This window comes from Gavia stellata, chromosome 5 (assembly GCF_030936135.1).
Source record: "Gavia stellata isolate bGavSte3 chromosome 5, bGavSte3.hap2, whole genome shotgun sequence".
In the NCBI taxonomy this organism is placed as follows: domain Eukaryota; kingdom Metazoa; phylum Chordata; class Aves; order Gaviiformes; family Gaviidae; genus Gavia; species Gavia stellata.
The window spans coordinates 44,150,147-44,175,351 of record NC_082598.1 but is presented as its reverse complement, the minus strand read 5'-3'; the positions used below and the strand labels follow the sequence as shown (position 1 = coordinate 44,175,351).

At 37.5% G+C, this 25,205-nt stretch overlaps 1 protein-coding gene across 1 annotated transcript in view; it reads left to right on the top strand.

Moving 5' to 3' along the window:
• TLL1 (tolloid like 1) overlaps nucleotides 1-25,205 on the top strand; it is a 135,712-nt gene that overhangs the window by 86,309 nt on the left and 24,198 nt on the right. Inside the window, exons 9-14 of the mRNA XM_059818259.1 lie at nucleotides 4,437-4,552; nucleotides 12,209-12,311; nucleotides 13,688-13,804; nucleotides 14,822-14,967; nucleotides 20,937-21,132; nucleotides 22,577-22,702. Coding sequence (XP_059674242.1) covers nucleotides 4,437-4,552; nucleotides 12,209-12,311; nucleotides 13,688-13,804; nucleotides 14,822-14,967; nucleotides 20,937-21,132; nucleotides 22,577-22,702 — 804 coding nt within the window. The remainder of the gene's footprint in view (nucleotides 1-4,436; nucleotides 4,553-12,208; nucleotides 12,312-13,687; nucleotides 13,805-14,821; nucleotides 14,968-20,936; nucleotides 21,133-22,576; nucleotides 22,703-25,205) is intronic.

Here is a 25,205-nt window from a genome sequence, read left to right as displayed (position 1 = left end):
TTTTTGTTAAAGGAAAACATAGCCGCTGATAGGGATCGGCAACATTTTAATACTGAGTTACATTGCTACATGATAGAATAACAAGGAGAAAGCAAGCAAATAAATTGAGGGTCCTTCCACTGCAATCTTGTTTTGAACTTTGAGTGTCTTGGCATTTGAGAACAGATCTCGAACTTCAGGGCTGGATGTATTACAACGGTTTACAGGCTGTCTAATAGAGTAATAGAATATGTTTTCTTCTGGTGTAGCTAGTAAAATTTCAGCACAGGTATACCTTCATAGTTCTATACAGAAATTGTAGTTGATTTAAAATGTATATGTAGTTTTATAAGAGCAAGAGAATAAGAAAGGGAAATGGTGGAGAAGGATACTGTTAGGCAGAAAGAGAGGACAAGAAATAAGTGGGTAGAGTGGGACTGAATAACAGATGGAAAAGGAGTCTCAGACTGGCAGGAGAAGGCTGTTAAGAGGAGGAGAAGATAGATGGAAGAAGTACAGCAGATTCCAAATTGCCAGGGTCTGTGATAGTATGTGTGGAAGAAAGCAGATGAAGGATACCTAGTCTGGCTCTTTTTTGTGCTGTTCTTGCTGTTCCTCAGGCTTAACTTGCTCCCATCTCTATTAGAGTAGAAAAAAGTGTTCACCTTCAGAAGTCAGCCTTTATTCACTACATAAGGAGGATTACGGTTTTTAGATTGAGACCATTTCCCTGTAACTATAAAGGGGAATCAAGTCAACAGTAAGACACTGAGTTGTAGTAAACTGATTTAAGATTTTGGTTTAACGAGTACATTATCAGCACCAGATATTTTTAGGGCTCTGTGGCAGCATATATGCCGCATATGTATAGATGTACAGACTTGGGTCTAAGTAAACAGTATTAAAGATCTTAATTCTCTTTGGAAAAACGTAAGCTTAAATTAGCTGTATATGACAGTATCTATTTGCTAGTGCTATGGACAAAGGAATGAGAGTTGATTCCCTAAGTGTCTTGGAGGATCTGGGCTTCGTCACTTGCAGATGTCACTATAATCCTTAATGGAACTTACCCGTGTGCGTAGGCCATCCCACGGAAGTGTTATACACAGACTGTGTAGTTAAACACTGCCGCAGAGTTCACTGGTAGAAATTGCTTTGTATAAGCATATAATCTACCTGCTGCCTGCATCCATTGCTAATCTTTACAAGGAGAAGCAAAAATAGTTTCCCTTTTGTTACTACAGAAAAGCTTATCAGAAATTTAACCTTCTCAAGCTGTAAAACAGACAGGAGATTAGGTTTTTTGGTTGGAGTGTGTGTGGGGGGATAGCTAAAATGGCATTTCTGCAAGTGGTCTAGCCTAGTAAAATTGATATAAAGCATGACATTTGAGGGGGGGGAAAAAGCATCAGAGAAAACATTGGCAAAGTTAATGATTAACAATGGAATAAAAACATACAAATGCTTTATAAAGCAGAGGTGTATAAGACTGAAGTTGTAATTAATTTCTTCTGACATGAAATACACTAAGATTCGTTCTTAGGAAATTTAAATAAGTGGCCATTACTACTCATTTTACTTCTACATTTCTTTCCCAAAGTGGACTCCATTACTAATGGACCATCACATGGTAAAATGTTTATAATATACCATTTTATAAGCCTAATCACAAATACTGTAGTTGCTACAGTCCAGTTACAGAGAAAACCTTTACATTCTCTAGTGATAGAATTTTAACTGTTTCAATTACCATTGGCCCATTGCAAACAAATGTGCTTTTAAACAAGAAATGCCCAAATATCACCTTGTCTACTGGCTTTGGAAGCCAGCCTGGAACTCAGATCCTATAGATAATTAATTCAACTATTGATTGGTATAAGCTGTTCTTGTTATAGTTCCCTTGAGTAACCAGGACTTTTAAATTAAATGGTGAATACAGTGAAAAACATAAAGTCCAGACATATTTTATAAATTCTAATTGTCTAATTCTTAGTAGAAGTTATCCAGTTACAATTTTTCTTATGCTTCCATTAAATTCAGAAATATTTATGAATATTTTGATTTGATAGAGAGCTCCCAGGAATTTAATATGGATATAAGTTAAGTTGTTGGATTAACCAGCTTTATTCTATAATTCCTAGAGAAAGAAAATGTCCATGGCAGCTTTTGAACTTTAAAATCCATAGTTTTAAGGCTATATACAACTTACGTATATGGAGCATGGAGTGTTATTAATATTCTGGAGAAAATGATCCTGTACTCTCTATAAGAGAGAAAAATTCTGAAATGTTTTCAAAAATGTAAAGCTATTACGCTTAATTCATTGATGTGTTAGTTTACTTCTGTTAACGGGGTAATTTAGGGATTTTAATAAAGTAAGGGGTAGATATGACGGGGTCTTCCTCCTCTCCTCTTACTAATTGCAGGGCTGTACTTGAACTGACGTCTCGTATGTCCCACATACTTCATAGCGTTTTGTTTGCTTACATACTTCACATTATGTGGGTACGTGCATTGTGTGACTTCATAATGAATATTTGTGAGTCAAAGTTACAGTCATTTGAAAAAATGCAATGTTAGCAGAAAAAATTGATCAAATGGCATTCTCCACCACATGTGTATGTCATTTGCTCAAGTCTTGCTCAGTAACTGTGGTGTTGGTAAAATAGTTGTAGCTAGAGCAAACAGAAGATGTACTAAAGATGTACTATAGTTGTGTGCCTTGTGAGAGTACACTGATGCAATGTAGTCTCAAGGAAGCCATGCATGGGGGGAAGAACAAGAGAGGGCTCTGAAAGTAGTGAGCAGAATACTTGGATCCTCACAGATCTCGAGGATCTGTGCGTGCAGTAGCGCATGCACCTGCTATGCAGCGTATCTCCTCTTTGGGCTCTGATTTCCTCTACTGCTATACAAGACTACAATTTTACTCTTGGCCTTCTCTTAGGTGCTTTAGGTATGCGCTGTGAGGTATGATACAGTTTGCTAGCCCTGGGGGAACCTGGTACAGTACTCTGCAATTTATTTAAGTTTGCATTCATTGCTGTGTTAAAAATAAATTGTGGTTAATTATGGATATAGCATTTTCACTGAAAAGGCTTTGTACAGAAATAATTACTTAGCACTGAATACCTTTTGTGTGGCAGCTGTGGCTGCCTGCAATTTTTTAAAGATAAATCCACATTTTTTATATGAGGGGAGGAAAAGGGTTTTTTTTTTCCCCTGTCTCATTCCTAAACGACATGGTGACAGTGACTTTAGCCATTAAATTTTTTTGGGGCTGCATCAATCTTTCTTTTCTCTTCTCAGCACAAGAATCATTTCAGTGTCAGAGAACACATTTAATGCCTTGAATGTAGCTTATGCCTGATATTACAGTGTAGTTGTCAGATTACATCTCAGATGCATTTTAACAATACAGCCTTTACAGCTGTGCTGTCTTTGTCATAAACAATCTCTTCCTTTGTCCCCTTTTATTTAAAGATTTTCTAGATAATTTATAATTCATTGAGATTTTGATGATACAGTAGTTCACCTGCTGGCAGTGGTAGCGCTGTAGTTTGAAAGCACTGCAGATCTGATTACACTGTCAGTCATGGGATAATATTCTCAAAGTCACATCTCTCGTATCACACCTGCAAAATCAGTGGGTGAAACAACTTGATTAAGGTCAAAAAAGATGACTGACTGAGGTGTGACACCCTACCAGAATCAGTTTTAATGCTGGAGAATGGCAGAATCTTCCAATGCGATATTTTAGTGTGAAGAGGAATTATTAACCAGTCCACCAGCAGCTAGTAGCGTGATTGACAGGTGGGACATGGGTGGTAAAAGCCTCAATAATAAAGAATATAAAAGCCTTTGGTATTTTAGGACTTTAGATTTGCTTTGCTTTATTACTCGTATCTCTATAAATCGCTGTTGCAAGAGATTTTGTTGAATATAGGATTTAGTTTTCTATACCAATATAAAGGAGTGACTTTAGGTCAGATCAGTTTCTCATGTGGGCAAAGTACTAAATTAAAAGAAACCACTGACAAAATTCCAGTGTGGTGCCAATCACGCTGTGCCAACTTTTCTTTCAGTTTTGTTTTAGTTCTTAAAGGATGTGTCTAAGGGTGTGGCTAACATTTTTTTTCACCAAAGTAAAGTTATATGTATAATTTTGCAGTTGATTGACAGCAATGACATTTTTAAGACTGCTATAATTTTGGTTATGTCAGCAGACAGCACACAAGTGAAAGAGTTCATGGAATAAAAACATCCTGTATAAAATTGAATGAATGTCAGGCTGGCTTAAAATCATTGTTTTGAATAAATCGTAAAATAACTAGTCTGTTTTACGTTCTGCATCTGCAGTGAGTTAAATGTATTCTCAGTAGATACTGGACAGATACATTTTTCTCTGTTAGGCGCATTCAATTTTATATTTTTACTGTATTTTTTTTTTCTTTCAGCCTGTGGAGAAACACTGCAGGAATCTACAGGAAACTTCTCTTCTCCAGGATTTCCAAATGGTTATCCTTCCTACACACACTGCATATGGAGAATCTCTGTGACCCCAGGGGAGAAGGTATTTTAACATTCCCTCAGCTAAACACAGATACTATTTTCAAAATAAAATGTTGCATTTCTTTAGCTTTTCATTTAAGTTTAAAGCTTGCATAATAATTGGAAACAATGGTATGCCATAAAAAAACGGGACCATGAACTATGTGCTATTGACTTGACTTTGGTATGTAGCTGTAGAACGCCATCATTTATTTCATGGCTGTCCATGTGAAACGAAGGCATGATTTCAGTCTGCTACATGTTTGCATCATGAAATCCCTTCAAAAGTGGCTTCCAGTTCAGGTGGTGGTTCGGTGTAAAGGTGGAAGAGGTAGTGCAGGTTCCTGGATGGTCTCTTCTCCAGCACGGGCTCAGGTGAGCTGGGTGAGCTGTGTGGGGTGATAGCTGGGCTCTGCCTAAGGAAGCTCTTAGTATGTTGAATGAGGTGTTTCTAAAGTAAAACAGTAATAACATGTGGTAAAGAAAGTGTCTGTGTTAGGTGTTCCCTGGTATCGGTTCTAGCGCATATAGTTCTTCTTTCTGGGCATCAATTTTAGGGGAAAAAAAAAAATTGGCTTGGTGAGAGCAGTTCAGGGAGAGAAGTGTGCCACCCTAGTGAAAGCAAAACCTGTTCTTCTTCTGTATGCTTTCAAAACAAGCTAGCTGAATCTTGTTATAAATTATTGGCTCAAATATTAGTCTGCCTCAAAATAAATAAGGATAGAGGGAGCGATGGGAAGTTTCACCTGAGACAAAATATGCAGGAAAAAAAAAAGGATGTAAGTTTCTTTACAAGACGTGGTGGCTGATATTAAGCAAATACAGCCTAAAGACTGGAATATAGAACCTAACACCAGCCTCAGTACTGGAGAGTCCAAACTGGAAAACCCAGCATTTGCCTGCAGATATTGCAGTCAGTTTTGTCAGTGGTCTCCAACTCCGTATTGGGCATAGTTTTCTCCTGATTGGATTGGATATTCCGTGTTTCTTTCAGGTCAGGGTACTGGTAGACACCAAGAATATATGTTCTTAATGTGCTTATAGATCCTGAGGAGCTGTAAAAGCATGTGCCACTGTGGGGGATGAAAGCAAAGTCATTTGGAAAGTGTTCGCTCTCCTCTGGGCAAGAGCCAGAGACAGGAGGAAAAATAAACACGCTCTGTGCTGGGAGGGTGTGGGTGGCTCTGCAGGTTGGCAGGGAAAAACAAATGAAAACAGATGAATAAGAGAAGGTTTGCACAAAAGATGCAAATTAATCTAAATAGGTAATTTTATGTCCCCGCTATTTGTGTTTCTTCTTAGACACTGCTGTGAAAACAACAAAAATGGCTTAGATTTCTATGCCTCAGTTAAAAAAAAATAAAAAATGTAGTGTTCATCTACAGTTATTATTGGGTTTTGAAAACAGTATTAATATACGAGTTAGAAAATGGTCATGCTTAAGCATTCATAGCCGACTCAAACTTTGTGTAAGCCTATCTGTGGGCTATAGTGTAATTGTAATATATTTGTAATACCATTATGTCTTGAGATTTTAACCACCACTGGAGCTGTATTATACTGTACAAAAGCTTAATGGGGGAAAGCCCCTGTCTTGAAGTCAGCAATGTAAGAAGACCAGCTCCCTTCCGATCTTACCCCCCACCCCAAATGGGGGAAAAGACTAAACAATTCTCTAATTGAAATTTGACATGACAAGTCATGTCTGTAGGGCACTGTTCTGACCTCCAGCTCTCATAGTGTCCATATAGTTCAGCAAGATCGAAGTAAATGATATTCGTGTTAATGTCAAAAGTCTGTTTTGTCAGTGCTATTCCTGTAGGATATTGTCTGTTTTGAGATGAAGGACCCTATTTGCAGCAAGTACTTGATGTGAATAGCAGATAGCAGAAATGAGGTCTAAATCTTAACTAATGCATATATCATGGTACCTTGGACACACATTATGCTTCATCTCAAATTTTCTCAGTAAATTATGATTAAAATATTCATGTTATGAAGGGAAAATAAAAATATATTTAAATTTTTGTTCCTTTGTTTGCTGCTTTGACGCTGATAGATCTCAGGAATGTTGTGTGGAGGTTAGAGTACCTATAAGTACATCACATCATGTTCTGAAACGTCAGTGAGCACTTTAGTCACCTAAAAATAAACTGAAAAAGCATTGGTCCAGATTGTCTAGCTCTTGTCTCTTATTTACTGAGATTTAACATTGTGCTGTTTGAGCATAGTTCAGAGGACTTCTATTCTATCCATGCTGCTTACTGCAAGTACAGACACTTCCAATCTTTGATGGCAGGAAATTCAATGAAGGACAGGACTGCAGTGGTATGCACTAGTGGCAGCATTCCTTTTATTGAAAGGCATCATAAATTGCCAGCCTGACCTAAAATGTGTATGTCCCTATTACTAAAACAAGGCAGTTCATTCACCTTTTACTTTCTGTCAAGGTTTAAGACTATGTGCTAAACAGCTGTACACAGTATATCTATACACAGAAAAATCTCTGGGGGAGGATGGTGTTAGTAATACTGTATGCCCTCTGCCAGGGCGAATCCCTCCTTCTGGTGTGTAGAGATTTTATTGGCATAGGGAGTTGCAACTATGCCAGTGGGTGTTTTTTGTTTTTTTTTAATCTGCCTTTTTGAATAGGTTACATTACTTTCCAATTTTCCTTAATGTTTTACATGAATGATAAAATAGGACAGATAACTTCTTGGTTGTTAAGGGAAAAAATGCCACCTGCAGAAAACTTAGTACTACCGGGTGTTTGCTATATATTTTTTGCTTTCTTATCCCAGGCAGTAGCAGGTATGATATATTCTTTCTGAATTTGCAGTAGCACAGTTGAATCTGCTGTGTAATCAATAATTCCTTAACTGTGCTGACAAATACCCATTGATTGTTTTTCCTATGAAGACTTTCAGCCATCCTGTCCCCTTGAACAAGCTCTGCCTTGTCTGTAGCTCTATTTAATACTTTGCAGAATTGCAAATCAGAATCTTAAATATATTTATACTTGTTTGGTTCCTGACCAGAATTCAAGCTGTGACATGTTGGGGGTTCTGCCTATGTACAGCTAATGAATTCTGGTCAATGTTAAGGAATTGCTGTATCATCAAATACCTTGGCATGTCAGAGTGTGAAAAGGTTGTGAAGATTATTTTGTATCGTTTCAAAGGTGGGGGCCATTAAGGAGGCTCATTAAATTTTAATGGTTTCCATTTAGAGAGCAGCACTTTGAGACAATGACACGATCACACCTAAGTAAAACCATCCTTTTCCCAACTTTATCCTAGTAACTAAGGTTTGGAAAAAGGCAAATTTCCAAACAGAAATCAGAGAAATCTGATGTTTCATCTGTGTCATGGAAAATGAAAAACTTGGCTAGGCTGGTGAGAGACCTCCAGGCTCTACCCAGCTGAGCTGATGGAGGAGGTATAGGATGTGGCTTGCATAGCTTGTTTCCAACAGAGCTAGCTGGCTTAGTTAGCTTAAGCAGCTGTGGAAGGTAGCCTGACCTTAACCCAGCTGTCTGCATCTCATCTGGGTAGACAAAAAGGCTCTCCCCTTGTGAAACTCTCTGCCTGCACAGCTGGGGTGAGATGGGCATGGGTGGAAAAGGACAAGGAGACTGCTGAGGGCTATAGGGTTTTCAAGTAATATGGCTAGATGCAAACAGAGATACCTACCTATGATCTGACAAACTCAGGAAAAAAAGAAGGTAAGTGTTTAGAAGGAATCTGAACTGCAAAGTGGATGAGCTGAGGAGAAGAACAAAAATTTTGTAGTTGGTGAGGCCTCTTTATTTGAAGGACAGGTTGAAGAAGAAACAGTCTGCAAATGACAAACAGAATAGCTGTCTGAATGAGAGAATATACAAGACCTCTCTGCCATCCTCAGAGGTAGATTCAAATAGCACTTGGAAATTTAATAAAAAACTGAAGCAGAGGAAAGCATATAAATTATTGTACTCTTAGCCAGATCTGCATATTTCTCATGGAGAATAACACGGTAAGTAGGTGGTTTGGAATTCTGATAATATTTGTGCATTTATTTCTTCAGTACCTGTCCCTGAAGGAGTGCCTGAATAGTAAAGGCAAAATGCCCTGTGGGTTGGACATCTGGGAAAGGGTGTACATAAGCTAGAAGAAGTTTGAGAGGTGTAGCAGTAGGCAAAAACAAAGAGGTGAATTGTGAGGTTCCCTTTCTGGTAAGGAATGGCACGGAAAGTCTGCATCCAGGAAATAAGACAGGGAAGTGGAAATAGGAGGTGCTAGCACTAAAAGGCTAAAAGAAGCATGAGAGCATGTGGATGGACACAACCACAGTAACCTAGTGAATATCAGTTGAGAGGATCAACAATGCTGTGACGCATGCCATTTTTAAGTAAACAGTGCAATAGTCTGGAAATAGTCTGGAAACTGAATAGCGTGGCATTGAAGGATTTCTGTCAATTTTCTCAGTTACACTGGGGAGAAAACATTCTTCTTACTTGGCAAAATTTCAAAAAAAAAAAAAAAAATCATTCTCCACCAAGGCCCTGGTGAAAAACTGCAAGGGGAAAATGAGAGCCGTCTGAAGAGAGATGTACTCAATAGTTGGATTGAAGGTAGAGGTTGTTAGGTAGAAACCCAGATTATATTGCTTGCATTGCTGAGAGTGCATCCAAAGTATGTGCTGTGCTTACTTTAATCATTCCAGTTGTCCTTCTGCTGTTGAAATTTGTTCTCCTTAACCTGGCTAGCCACATGTAAAGTGGGAAAAGAGTCTTAGTCTAGCTCACAGAACTTGCAGAGATATGTAAAATCAGATCTTGAGTGTCTCAAATGCGGAGTTCAAATCCTTGGAGTTCAACAATGGACTGTCTGGATGATTTGCTTACTGGCTTTCACAAAAAAAACCCACCCAAAAGACACAAGCAACACTCCCTCCATTCCCCCCCTGCCAAATTCCCTACCTGCCATAGCTTTAAAAGGACTGATTTGATGTATTTCCTGTATGAAAATGCTTAATTGTTCTCATTCACTGAATGATTAAATGGATGAGCATTTAATTATTTTTAAAAATTTCATGCTTATGAACACATCCCCTAGCTACATAATACAAGATATTATGTGAAACTTTTTTTAATTAGGACTTAATTTTCAAAGTTCAGGAAAAGGCTGTCTATAATGAAAAAGAGTTCAAGGTATTAGAATATCTGTTACTGCAAACCTTTCAGTGTAAGGAACAGGTTTTCTTAAATATATTCATTTCTACTGTAATTTCTGTTGCAACAAAGAGAAGGATTGCACAGCAATTGTGTCTGATTTCAGATTAGTCCATTTTCATCTCCAAGCTCAGGAAGGAAGCCTACAGTATAATTTGGTGACTATTCATTGTTATAGGTCTTTATGATCAAGAGTGCCAATGACAGCTTGGACATGAGTTAATACTATCTAAATGTATTTCTGAAGTATCAAACTAACATTGAAGCAGACATTCTTTGCATATAGACCTGAGACTAAATTATTGCCTCCCTTTGTGGCCCTAAAGTGACAGAAGGAAGGGGCCAAAAGATAGAGAGAGCAGACTGTATTTGTTGCATCGGCTACACTAAAAACATTTCAAAGCTGCTTGCAGGATGTTCCCACGGAGAACATAGTGCTAGAGACAGACTGCTATTTAAGCAACCTTTTGCAGGTTTTGTGGATGTGGTAGCAGCTTGTGGGTATAAATGTTTGGCCGTACTCAAGCATCAGAACAGGTATCCATTTATTCAGTGCTGTCCTGATGGTTCTTGGCATCCTTCGTGTCCCATACCTTCATCCCACAAGGCTGTGGCTGCCAGCATAATGTGCCTCACTGTACAGGACTTCTGGCTGTTAGGTATTATGTGTAGCCTTACAGATGTTTTCTGTTTCTCATGGCATCATAGATGTAAGCTGAATAGAATCACCTGTAAGTTTGATCTTCCACCCACACTGTCAGTAGGTTGTCAGCACCAGGTGATAGGGGAAGATCAAGTCATAGTTTCCCATTCTCCATTGAAAACAAAAGATATTTTTGAGAATGTAATTGCTTATATGGGTATACTTAGTTATTTTTTGCGAAAAGTAAGTGAAAGCAAAACCCCTGCTTGCATAATATTAAGATACGTAGTGTTTTGCTATGAAAGATTGTCTCTGTTTTGCATTGTTTGGAGAAGACCATTACCGTGACACTCTACCATCTAACCTACACGCGCAAACCACTGAGCTTTATGTTATCTTTAAATTAGCTTCCTCCAATAGCTAATAGTTTTTATCTTCTTAAAATTAAACAGTCTGAAAAAGTTCTACCTTTCTGGTTTAATGTTGTACTACGTTGTCTTTGGAGAGACACATGGTGCCTTCAGAAGAGATGGAAGTAAACCATCCTGTCTGACTGTCTGGGCCCGTTGTTCCAGTTACAGTGTTGTATTTCCTCCTTGCAGCTGGACTAAGGGTAAATTCCTCTCCTTTCAACTGACACTCACAGCTGCTTCATAGGCTGCCATGGAGATATATTTTTGCAATGTGAGGTATTTGCTACTGTGCAGCAATTCATGTTTGCTTTATAACAGCAAGTTTCGATCGTGAGTTCCTAGGATCAAAGCTAAAAATAAAACCACTTCTATGCTCATATATGAATAAAGAAGATTTTTAGTTAAGTTGAAATATTTATTAATCTACACTGAGGAACTGATTTGGAAGAAGATGCATTCTTTCTCTGAATACAACTAAATCCAATGAAAGGGCATGTATTGGAAATGATTTTATAATACAAAATATGAATGATTCTTAATCTTCTTGTTTGGACTCATCCCTGAAATTGCAGCCCATGACTGTCGCAGTCAGTTGGGGTCCCGCCTGTAGCTACTGTGTCATCCTGTGATCCAGGATGAATCCTAATTCTGTGTTAAAAGTGTAATTTTATGGCAGTTTAGGATAAGTTTTTCTAAACCCAAGTGAGATAACGTAATTGTCTAGGGTAGTCCTGATATTATGTACTGAAAATATGCCTATTTACAGAAGTGGTCAGTAAAATTCGATGTCCAAGTTCCAAAGTTCCAGAAATGCACAGAACTCAGATTTCTGTATAAAAAGCTTTATTATCGTTTCATTAAGAATCATTAAGGGACTGTGTACCATTTGTTTTGGTGATATTGTTTTCAGCATTGCTGTCCACTATTGTCAATAAATAACTTGTTTGAAAGTAAATTATCTTCTCAAAACAATAGTACAAAGAAACACAAAGCAAAATAAAGCAATGAAAATGTTTTTTTACAGCTGTCAGTGCTGCTTATAGTCATAGAATGGAACGGGAGAGGAAATGGCAGGAGAATTATCAAATAACATACTTAAAATTATACTAGCACATTATTTTACCATATTAGCATTCTCAAATTTGTATTTCTCAGTGAAAAGCTCCCTGTAAGCAATTAAATTTGAGTAATCTGTTTTGAATCTGCTCAAATATGTAAGATTAAATAAAAAACTTTTGATGTTCCCATGCAACTTCTACTTTAAGTAATACTTGGAGAGGTTAATTAAGTGTCTAAGCAGTTGGAATCCTGTTACAAGTGACCACTCCGGCTTCAGTTCTGCAGAATGTTGTTGTGATAATTTTCTAGTATTAACCACACGTGATTTAATTAGGTGTTCTCTGATTGCAGATTGTTTTAAACTTCACGACCATGGACCTTTACAAGAGCAGTCTCTGTTGGTACGACTATATTGAAGTGAGAGATGGCTACTGGAGAAAATCACCTCTGCTTGGTATGCAACTGTTGAATGCTGCACTGTCCATAGTTACCACACTTATCCAGTTCAGTGGACATGCTTGCTGTTGAACTCACAACAAAACTCTTGGTTTTTAGGTGTCCCAAATGTATCTAAACTTGGAGATGGGAAAAACTCTAAATGGCCTCAAATAAGTCGTTTATTTGACTTCAAGCCTCAAGCCTTCCTTTCATTGCAGCTAGCTGTTATTCAGCTTCATGTGTAGAAAGACGAAAATTACAAAATGTGCAACTTTTTCCTTTGCTTATGGGTATTAAAATAGGAAGTTGCCATATTTTTGTTCACAGAAATGAGGAAATAGTATACAGACAAATCTGTAGAGCATGTGATGGGAATTCAATAGAGCAGGTGATGAGCACATGCACTGTGCTTGAGAGCACCCACTGTAGAGTTGTACTTATCAGCTCTGTTCCTGTACTTTTAAAATTATGAATAGAAGATTACTTCTATTTCTTCTTTACATGTCCTTCCCTGCTTTTGCAGAGAAAAGACACGCAAGGCAATAATGAATTAAGTCTTAGAGTTGCAACTAATATTCAGGAAGCTGCAGCCATCCTTTTTTGAATTCAGAGGGTTGGTAGGGAGATTTCACACCACATAATGCCACTGCCCAATCCAGAGGCTTGGTTTGACGTCCCATGATCATCTATGATTGAAGCTGGGGATTTCAGACCATAGGAAACATGCACATCTCCAACCTCTTGAATCAGTTTTGTTATTTTTAGAATGAAGACTAAAACTATTTGTTAGCATCCTAACAGCTGCAATTAAAATCAGCAAACAAGAAAGAAAGGGAAGTAGATACAGAGGACAGCTTTGTAACACTAGTGCCTATTTTCTTGGCCTTAAAAGGAAAAGAAGAAACAGTAAGACCAGACGGTAATTACCCTTTCTTCCTGTTCCCTTCTCTATCACCTAGACAAACAGAAATTTCACCTACCTAGGCTGAATTCAAGAGCATAATATAGTCTAGGGTCATTTGGATGTTAGTTTTTAAATCTCTCTGGTCCTTAGACACAATGAGCGTTATTGCGCTGACCTAGATTACGTTCCTCTCTTAAGATAAGTACTCACTTTCCCCTTCCAAAATGCCTGGGTTTGTATGCATAGAAACAATACTTAGACTTGTGAGCCTGACTGCAATGAAAAGAAGTACTGAAAGCTTTATAATAAAATCTTTGTATATTAGGTCCTGATCTGCAGAAACACATGTGCTTAACCATAAGCGTGTGAATAGTTCCACTGAGTTGATGATGCTACTCGTCTTTATAATGTTAAACACTTGTATAAATGTTTGCAGCGTTTGGCTTCAGAGGCGGCAGAAAATGCAGTTACTGGTTGCATGTTTTTAGGCAGGTTTTGTGGTGACAAACTGCCAGAAGTCCTCGCATCCTCTGACAGCAGGATGTGGATCGAGTTCCGCAGCAGCAGCAACTGGGTTGGGAAAGGTTTTGCAGCAATTTATGAAGGTAAGCCTCTTAGAGCATTAAAAATTACTTGATTGTGGAGGAAAAATATTGACTGGATACCTCTGGATATTTAAAAAAAAAGAAAAAGTTTGAAATAACCTTAATATGAAATCGGTATTTTATTACTAAAAGAGACAGTAGATGTTAGCTTACTAGACAGAACATTTTGTAACTCTTCCTGTGATCAGATTTCAGATGACCTCTTTTCCAGGGTTTTTTTACCAGTTGTTTAATTAACTAAATGTGCATGTTCTTGTGCTTAGTATGTGGAAAGATTTCTTTGAGTACGTTCTGTTTATTCTTCAGAAAAATCTGACTTAAGTTTTCCATATGCTCTGGAATTACTTAATAAAGAAACACTTCCACACACTGATTATATTAGCAAGTCAACATTCACCTGTTAAATTACAATAGAGCCTGTGTTCTTAAATATTAAATCTATGGTATTAAACTGTATGTTTTAATTGGTACTCACAGATCTTTACACGATTATCAGTATGGAACCTGAAAAATTGCATTTACTTTTCAGGAAAATATTTGTTACTTATATTAGCTGTTTCTTCAAATTCAGTGTAAGCTTGAAGTGATAATCAGTTGGTTAAAATGCATAGAACACTATAAGATGAAGTTTCTCATTTGTCTCTTTCTAAAGGTTAGTAAATACTAATGATGAATGCTTATTAAATATATTTCAAAGGTGAACAAAAAGTAAAATCTAATGATTTTGACCTTTTAAATATGCCCTATGAAATGTATAGATTAGGATTACCTATGATTCCAAAGTCTTCCTGAACATTGTAGACATGTTTAGAGCTATTAGAAATGCCGACTTATATTTGCTAACTGAAATGGTTTAAATGGATTGTATTTTCAATAATTTATCCTTGGTAGACTTTTTAAGTCTTCTGCAGAGTAATCTTACCATTAGTTTTAAAAAGAGGGGCATAAAAATATCAGTTTGGGCATGGGGGACAGAAAATGTCATTGCTGACTAAAAGAATTTTATGCTTTTATCAGCTATCTGTGGAGGTGAAATCCACAAAAATGAAGGCCAGATCCAGTCTCCCAATTATCCGGATGACTACAGACCAATGAAGGAATGTGTGTGGAAAATAACAGTGTCAGAAAACTACAATGTAGGATTAACCTTTCAGGCATTTGAGGTAAAGCCTTTTAACTGATCTCAGAAAGCATCTAGTGGATAAGGGACAGTGATATTTAAGGGAATCCTCATTAACCTGTGAATGAATTTAATAATTCTCTATCAAAAATAAGTTCCAGAATCCAATTCTGCTCTCTGTGAAACCTTCCTTTTAGCAGAAAATTTCAAGGACATTAAAGGTTTTTGTTTTCTATGTTACTGGAATTGGAATGTTTAAAGTACTGACAATAGTCGCCGTTTAACAAATACATAATCCAGTTCAGCAAGGCTGCTTTAATATTCTGTTAAATAATAGGGATTTTGTATCTTTGCTAAATCTTATTGTTCAAAAAGCAATGTCTATTTGGAAAGAAACTAGTGTGGTTTTGGCTTCTGCTTTGAGAAGAAAGAAAAAAAAAAAGCCTATTTAAATTCAGTTTACAAACCTATATTTAGAGAGAGAAGAAAAAAGCCACGGTGAGTCATACTTGCTTGTCTTTAGTGCACATCACTCTGTGTACAACATTGCTAAACAGTGGTAAACTATTGTATAACAAAGAAAAATAATATTTCATATGTCTTTTTCAAACATACACGATACACTGGCTTGAAGTTTGTAGATAAATTTAGTAACATACTTTGAGTTCACTGGTTTTATTTGAATATGCCTCAGCAGTAATGACATGAAGAACACTTTTTTTAATCTAAACTTTTTGGCTTTATGGTGCACATAGATATGAACACAGGTATTGTAAATATAGATATAATTTCCAACTTGTAATTTTAGTCTTACGGACAGACTTCACATGTATGGCACATTTTTGCTGTAATTGATGAAAGTTTTGAGCATCTGATAACAAGGGGTTGGGAGTTTATCAGCAATTACGAATATAAACAAAGAAAATATTAGTAATTTCACAGATTTTACTTCATTTTCCCTTTTTTGTATCCTGAATTAATGTTGGGTCTAGCGCAGACAAGATCAGCTCTCTCTGCCCAAAGAGTTTTCCAAACGCCATTCAGACTCTGTGTGTCCTGGCTCAAGGTTACTTAATATAGTATGTCATTCTCTTTTCAAGCACTGTTGAAAATGAACAGTCTCTTCAGTAACTTTATAGAATTTATTGATTAGATATGGAGCTTTTCTAGTCTGCCATTGGTCCTTAGCATTTTTCAGTGTGATCCCAAGAGAAAAGGCACTATGCCTCTGCATAAGAGACTTGCTGTAGTATTTGATCTCCATGCAGATGCTCAGTGTTGGTCTACACGCCCGGTACATTACTGCTTGAACTGACCCCAGTTCAATATCACCTCTGGGACAATCAAACTTCCACCTCTTCTTATCTTTCAGGACCTTTTTCTAATCACCAAATTATGGCCTGTTTGCAAGTGTGAAGATGGCATGTTCATACCTCACCATATAGAAAATAATTAGAAGCAAAGGACCAGCAAATGAGAGCATAATTTAGTAGGCTAGTGGTTAAGGCTGTAAGAAGAAATGTCCAGTTTTTCCCACAGACTACTTAGTATTATGGCACTCTCTAGAGGTGAAACATGTGGACTGACACCTCATAAGAAGAAAGAGGAAATAGAGCAGAAGTATAGTTGAGCGTAGTCTCAAGTTAGTGCCTCTGCTAGATGTGTTTTGAAAGAAAAAAAAAATAATTCCAATAGTGGGGACTTGAAAGGCATGAACTTTTCCAGGGAGAGTATGAGCTGTGATTCCAGAGTGGCAAGATGCCCTTGAGCACCAAATGAGGTGCCCCAGAAAGGCACAAGACTTCTGTTATATCTGTCTTTGCGCCGTTTCTTACTGGCTCGTCCACAGGGCTCCCCGCTGAGAGTGAGAGCTGCTTTGGAGACTGCTCTGAAGTGCCCTGCCTAGATACTCACTACTGGGTCTGACTTCCATTTCAGGTCCAAGTGCCTGAACGTAGGTGTTCTGTTTTTTGGTACTAAGTCCCTCTCTGGACTGAATCCTTGGTGCACTGCCCAGTAAAACAAAAAGTTGTTTAAAAATCACAGTTCTTCGTGCCAGCTGAGATCTAAAAAAGTAAATGTCAGGCCAAAGAGTTATTGCAGCGTGTTTGTGAGAAAATTGCTTCTCTGTCCTTTGAAAGGTACAGTTAAGTAAGAGGAATTCTCATTATCCATATGTAATGCTAGAAAAAATAACTGTATAAATAACCTTCACTCTGAAATGAAAGCACTAGGGAAGCTGAGAATTTCAAACTGTATCAATGAGTCATCTTGTTTTGCCTGCTGTGGGCAATGCATTTTCCACTGAGTGTGGGATTACCCTTTCTTATTTGGCTGCTTGATGGGGAGCTACGCTTTCCAGTATCTAGATGACAGCAGAGGTATTGGGACTGGTAACTCCATCTTTTTGCTTCATTGTTATAGTCACCTTAATCATATTGTTCTTTGAAAATTAGCAGTCCTTGTATTTATTTTTTTTTTAAAGAACTGCTGTTGGCATGCAGTCTCACCAGCTAAGGCAATCCAGATGGTTTGTAGCCATATTAATCGTCCTCATCTGAGTGGCCCTGTTAATCTTTGTGCAGATAGTGTTCATTTAAATTATTTTACATAAATCAGGGAATAAAATTTATCCAATCTTCTGATTCCACTAGGCATATATCCCACCTTTTATGACTAAAGTCTATGACCTGAGTCAGATACGTTTACCTGTACTGGAATTTGATGCTATCAACAAATAAATTAACAATGACAAAAAGTAATTGGAAGATTTCTCCTGAAATATGGTTGCTCATGGATTTGCTCTTCAAATCCTCTTCTCTTCTTTTTTTTTTTTTTTATAATATATATATTTTTTCTATTAGGGGAGTGGTACAAAACAACCGTAGTCTGGAATTTTTAACCAAATATATTTTAGTCTAAAGTAATTTTTTTTCAAAACTAGAACTATATACAAGGAATTTTCTTCTCTTTTGAGAATGAAAGTTGAGAATATATCTGGCTTTCCATTTCACCAGGAGATTTCTTAGTGTTTTCCTGTGCTTATGCTCCTGCCTTAGGAATTTTTCTGGCATTTTCTCAACTTAGTTCTCTAACGCTATTCAAATTCTTAGTTTCCTCCAAAGCCTTCAGGAGTTGATGGTATTTTTCATTCTCCTAAAAGCACAGCATTTTTCTGTAAAACCTTTTTATTTATGTTTTTTTGCATTTACTAACATTTTGCATATTTCTTCTCATACACATGTAATATCAATCTTGTGAAATTTTAATGCTCCAGTAAATAAGATTTAGGGGATCAGTGCAGTTACAACTGAACTCACTGGGAGTCCTTTCATTAAGTTGAGGAGATTTTCTACCCTTGTAGTAAGAACAATAAGACTATAGCAAGTGTAACAGAACTTTATATGGCAGTGTTTCCAGATGACAGTACCACGTCATCTTAAAACCTGATATAGAGATAAGCAAAGAGCATCTTATACTAGTTCTTTTTTATTGGTTACCAAGTGCCTTAACACCAGTTATCATTTCTCAAAAACACAATACTTGTTAGTTTATATATAGGTGTAACAATTTAATCCCTTAATATAATAATATTGATAATAATAATGGCATCACTTGCAGTAGTATTACACTAAAAATAAATTAATATGGTAAAATGGCCACCTTTTGAGTTGTTTTATTTTAAATCAATATCACTTTGTAAGTTGGTTGATTTTTATAATCTTAGGAATTTTAGCATCTTACTGCTATACAAAATGTATTTTTAGCTGTTGTCTTCTGCCAACAATAGAGTGATTCTCAGAAAAGAAACTAACAATTCACCTCAATGGGAATTTCGTACGTGTAACTCAGAGCTGCACTTGGCCTTTGAAAAATCGTAATTTCCATATTGCACCATAGAACACGGAAACATGGAAAAAGACAGATGTTAATTAAAAGTCTTGAGTAGTGAAATGACTACAGACATGTGGGGAAAATATGCAACTCCTTCATTGATAGCAGTGGGCTTTGGACCAGGTCACTTCTTTCTATATCAGAGTGCAATATGATTTTTTTACTGAGATAACAAGGCAGGCTTTGTTTCAGATTGGAATATGATGTCATGTGTTTAAACTTTACTGTTTAAATTAATGAAAATTTGTAATCAGTATTACAGTGTCAAAAACTTATCAGTGCTCAGGTAGACACATGCCTGATTGCATTAGTTGCAAACATACAGTTGCCACTGAAGTCAGCAATAGGTGGCTGCATCCGAGATCATCTTGACTTTTCTCACTCGTTTCCCAAACTCTGGCCCAAGCAATTCCTGAGCAAACAGCTAAGAAATTACAGTAAATGGCAATATGGGTTGTGCCAGAGAAGTGAGTGGGAGAAAATTACATATGTAAATGCTTGAAGAATTGGAAAGTTGGAAAGAAGACAGACAAATTTTGTGTCTAAGTGATGTATTTTGATGCCATTAAAATGAAATAAAATCAAGCAAACCCTTCTCCCAATTTTCCCTCTTACATAAAGGAAGGAGAACTCCTAATATGCTACATGAAAGCTCCTTAGTCTGTGGTGGTTACTGAGCTTAGTATTGGTCATAATGCACAATTAGAGCAAAGTATCCGTAACCACTTGTACTAACTGTGCAGCTTATGTGCAAGAAAAATTCTGTCCGGAGATAAGATGTGGATTTTTCTGCGTTTTGACTTTGTTATTTTAAGAGAATTTGGATGTGCTGAATTAAATTTGAGGCTTCTCCAACCCCTTCTCCCTGACTGTGGTTCCAGCCCCCCCGCCCCTAAACCTACCTCACGATTCAGCCACTTAGTTGAACAATAGTTTTCTTAGAGGATTTATTTTTGAATGCTCGGATTTTGTTAATTCTTTTATAGCTAAGATGCTATATTACTTGAGTAACGTGAAGTAATCCTGCAGTAAAATGACCCAGATCAAGAGAGTTTTCAATTCTGTTGGGAAAGATACTCTCTCAATAAAGACAGACATCATAAATTATCTAGGCTCTGGGTAAGATCATATTCAGGCTGCTCCTGCTTTCCTCTTTGGTGCAATTCCCACTCTGACTGACTCTGCAAATACTATTATGTAAAGAGCACAAGACTTGCTACCCAAGTAAAAATGCACACATGTTCATTCACATGCTAGTCTATGTTTGGATGTCATCTGGCAGGACGTTTAAATGAGAGGCACATTTTCAGTTGTTCTGGTTTCAGTAGGTTTCTCCATCAGTATGGCAAAAATTCACTCATTGACTCAGTAAATCAAAAGAAGACACCTGAAATAAGGAATTGTGCAACTGAAACTAGACACATCAGCTACAGAAAAATGATGATGATATTTTTTGTCATGTGTTCTATTAGCTACTTAAGAGCTAGTAATTTTAGAAGTGTGTTTGGATCTAATTCTACAGATGCCCCAAACTCTTAATGCACTATAATTTTTTACAGTTACCCTGCAACATCAGTAGGTAGTGACAAATGCAAAATTTTACACTGTGTTGAAGGTAAAGGAAGAAAATAAAATATTAATCATCACCTGAAATAGCACAGGTTGATAATGTCTAAAAATCTTATGCATATTAGTCAAAATTGACCTTTTTAATATTTCAAAACCAATTAATATTTTGACTTGGTTAGTTGTTGAACCACTAATTTTGTATACTTGCACATACATGAGAAAAGAGGACTTTGCTTGAACTTAGAGTAGCAATTTGACAGAACATTGGGAAGCTTAGAGGTGAGCATGTCTTTTTTTAGTTACTTTTTTCCAGTTAGACTGTTGTGTCCTGTGTAACAATCTCAAAATTATTTCTTCTTGTGTAAAAAACAAGTATAGTTAAAAACAGTCCAGTGATGATTGGTTTTTTTCCTCTTCTTCCTGGTGTTTGAACCTAAAACGAGAATCCTAACCTTGACTTTGAAAATTTCTCTACTGTTTATTAGCTGATTGATATTTGATATTTATGGTCAAATTCAAATAGGTCATTTTAAAAATAATTTCTTACAGATTGAAAGACATGATAACTGTGCATATGACTACTTGGAAATTCGAGATGGAACAAATGAAAACAGTCCTTTAATTGGTCACTTTTGTGGCTACGACAAGCCAGAAGACATTAGATCTACCTCTAATACCCTGTGGATGAAGTTTGTTTCTGATGGAACCGTTAACAAAGCAGGGTTTGCAGCTAACTTTTTTAAAGGTAAATGTTAAAGCACATTTTGGTAGCTGTGAACTGCTTATCACTGGTTTTTGTGCTAGAAAAAATATGATATGATAAATATTTTTCAACGTATTTTTTCTAAAATCAGTTCTGTACTGTCTCCAGCATATTTTTTACCCAGGCATGAAATTTTATCAAATCAAAACAGTTGAGGTCTTTCTGTCTCCTTGTAAAATATGTCTAAAGAATGAAGGAACATGCTCAGTGCAACTTCCTACTCTCTTCAGGTTCAAATAATCAGCTTATGTTTCAAAGGTGTTTCAAAACTATCTTATCTTGTAAAAAAAAAAAAAAAGGGGTTTTGGACATAACGTATTATCAAGTATAAAGTTAAATAGTATAATCACAATAGATACAACTTGGTCTTTTCCATTAAGGTTTTTTTCTTCTGTCTAAATGTTGTGTTTTTTCTAATCTCGTTGCTGTATTAGGCAGCTTTATCAATTTAGTACTTTCTGTGAGCAAGAAAAAAAAAAACCACCTGAGAAATCATACAGTGACCAATGGCCTCAGAGTCTTCCTTCAGTTTTGGGGTGGGGTGGGTGTGTCATACAATTGCAGCTATACTGGCAACAGTTGGTGCATGGGGAATGTATAATTCCTGCCCTGTGCTGCCCATGGCACAGTGAAAGCCACTAGCAGTGGTGTGGCCATGGTGATGCCTGAAATACAGGTCACGCCATCAGGAGAAGCTTTTTGCTCTTTTGAAAAGCCACAAGCTGGGGCTTTTCTCACCCTAACTGTTAGTTTTCACTGTAGACAACTATAACCTTGAAGGCTGTAGACATGAGAGTGGGAGCTCTGTTTTACTCTGAAGAAATTATTTGTCCTGGTGTAAGGAAACAATATTTCAACGTCTGAGGAATATTTTAACAATGAATCTCATGGGTATACTTTAGAGCTAGTAGAGATAATATATTATTCTTTTCCCTCCCCCATCCCTGATGCATCTTGTTCCCTTTAATATCAGTAGAATGAAAACCTGGGATTTGAGGATTCTGTTAATCTGGTTTTGAGTATAAATTCAGGATAATGCACAAATTGATTCTGCGGGAGATAAAGTGCCCTTCAAGTGACCCTGCTGTGGATTTTCAATCTTTCTTTCAATACTTTATACAACCTTTAGATTACAGCTGCCTGAATTATTGTATGCTGCCCACAAAGTGCTTATAAAATAGGTTTGCAGCTGTCAGTAGGTATTGTTGTAAAAAAACCCACCCAAACCCCACAAAGGACAAATTTTTGTTTTCTCCATTGCGGGTCTCCTTAGCATTTGAAAATGCTCCAGTCAGCAACCACAGTGTGTTATGTAGTCACCTTATAATGGCATGCATACAGCTTTCTGGGTTAGTATTGATCCAGCAATTACAGATGAGGAAGGTAATTATTTAACACCTTTTTGCATTCTTCCCTGTCTTGGCAGAGGAAGATGAATGTGCCAAACCTGACAATGGTGGCTGTGAGCAGCGCTGTGTAAATACTCTGGGCAGTTACCAGTGCGCCTGTGATCCTGGCTATGAACTTGGTCCTGACAAAAAGAGTTGTGAAGGTACAGTGCGTTGCTATGTTATGGGCTCTTGAAGCTTACAGAGTGCCATTGCTCGAATGAAATGATACACCTTTCATATGCTCTGTCTTAGCAATGAGATCTGTGGAACCCAGCCTGGAAAACCAGTGCTCCCTTTCAAGTAGTGGTGCCAGAGTAATGTCTGTCCACAGCAGTCATCTTCATCCGATGTCTGTCACTAATTTAGCTTTACAGGTTTTGCTGTTAGTCAATTGGGAACGATGCAAAGCAGGACTTCGTACCTTCCCAACCACTTACCACATTATTCATACTCATTAAAGCAAAGTCTCCCACCATGCATAGGGAGACAATTATCAGCAGAGCAGTGTGCCACTGTCTCAGAATCAGAGTATTTAACGATCCCTCTGACCACCTCTGACTGGGGTGTGACTGGGAAGCTGGCAGGTTTGAAGAGCAGGATCCTTTATTCTAGCTCAAAGCTCAGAGAAACCCTCCCCTCTCCTAGTCAGATTGTGGACTTTTCATGCTGGAAATAAATTCTGCTTTTCTGGGTGAGAAAAGCATGTTCAAATAAACATTTCGAGAAATAAAAACCTAATAAGTGGAAGTCTGTGTAAATATAGGATTGGACTGAGATAAGATTTTGCAGTCTATACATATTTCATATCAAAGGAAAGAAGCAAAAACTCTTGATCATTGTGCACCAATTATTGTTTGATTATTTTTTTATTCATAAACACCAATAAATTCAGGGATAGCACAAATTATTCTTATTGCAGTTCATCTGTTTGTTTCAGTAGTGAATGGATTTTGAAGATTGGAGTGCTCGGCGTTATGGTTTTCTTCTGATGCAATTTACCGGTCTCTCTTTTTTCCTGATTTCCTGGCTTTAATTCATGATTTGTCACAGTTTGGGGTAGTTCTGCTTGGTTTCTTTGCTCTTTTTGTTCTTTTGCTTTTTGTTCTGTGGGTTTGGTTTTGTTTGTTTTTTTTGTTTGGGGTGTATGTGTTTGTGTGAGGTGTCCTAGACTACAGGCAGGTTAGATTGTGGCTCTCATCAAGCCGGTTGGTTTTTTGGTTGTTGTCATCCCCCCAACTTTAATAGTGACCACACTGGAAAAGCAATTTATTTAGATGCCTGCATATTAGGCAATGTGCAGAAAGTAAGGTTAATCTAAGCAGGACCATGAAGACAGAAGTTTGATCTCTGGGCCTTTGATAATCAGCCCAAATTTATGTACAGAATCTGATTTAGTCTGCCTGCTGATGTGAGTCAGAATGTTAGGGAAGATTACCAGTTTTTCAGAAAACTCTTCCCTCTGCCTCAGAAAAAGAGAAAAGGAATACCTCCCCAGCACTCAAAGAGAAAAGCAGCTCTGGCAAAAGGAGGGGAGTTGCTTGAAGTAGTGCAGTGCAGCATGGAGCAAAAACCCTGAGCTATCCCTAAAAATGTATATGCGTTTGTTCCATGTGAGGTAGCATTTACTGTATGTAGATACTACTCAGGACTGCCGAGTTAAAAATCACTGTTTACTGACAGCAAGCGTTGCGTCCTTGTTACAGTTTGGGAATTTGAGGGGTGACGTATCTGTGTTAATTCACACATGGTAACAGAGTAGAAGCCTCTAACTCAGAAACTCTGCCCAAAACTTCCCTGCAGTGTTGACATGCTCAGAAAATTGCTTCATGCTGGTCCAATCCAAATCTCCCTCGCTGGCAGCGTATTAGAAAGTTTTAAGATTTTTTTTCAGAATTTCTACGCTTCCTATCATTGCCTCAAGGAACAATAGAGTGAGGCTGAAAAGCAGAAATTGAAAACTAGCAGTAGTTGTCCTGACCCAGACGGGACCATTCTGCGATATAGCTTGTGTCACCTGACTGCAGTCGCTAAACATGTGCTTGGTCTTTTTTGACGCACTGAGGTGTGACCCAGGGTCTTAGGCCCCCCACCCCAGTCATATTACCTTTACATGTATACCAAGAAGACTTCTGGATGGAAAGCCAGGTGCCAGGAGGAAGACTGGTATGTCTCTGGGTTGGCCAAGTGTGCCCTGACACAGAAACTGGAGAGTTCTCCCAGGTGTCTTAGATGAAGTAGATGTAGTGTGTGAGACCATCAGCTGGACAAGAGTAGCCAGTTTTTAAAGCAGTCAGTGTTAGCACAGAGCAGTTGGTGGGGGAAGCTCAGCCTTCTTCCAGCTCTTTAGGAGATTTGTGGATGATTTCCAGTGCTGTAACAGTATCAGTTGAGCAGAGTGTGATCGAGAACCCCTGCAAACCCCATTACTTTCCCTTTTTTAATTTTTTTTTTCCCACAGAAGGAGAAGATTAATGTGTTTGTCCTTTGCTATCTGAACTGCATTCACAAACATAGTACAGATTGTTCTGTTGTATGGAGGTGACTATTATTTCCAAATATATGCTGAATAGGTACTTTCTGCATTACTTAAACATCCATACTTCAACAAAAGTAATTGCGACTGAAGAGTATGTGACTGCTATCCCAAAGAAGTGACCCTATCTA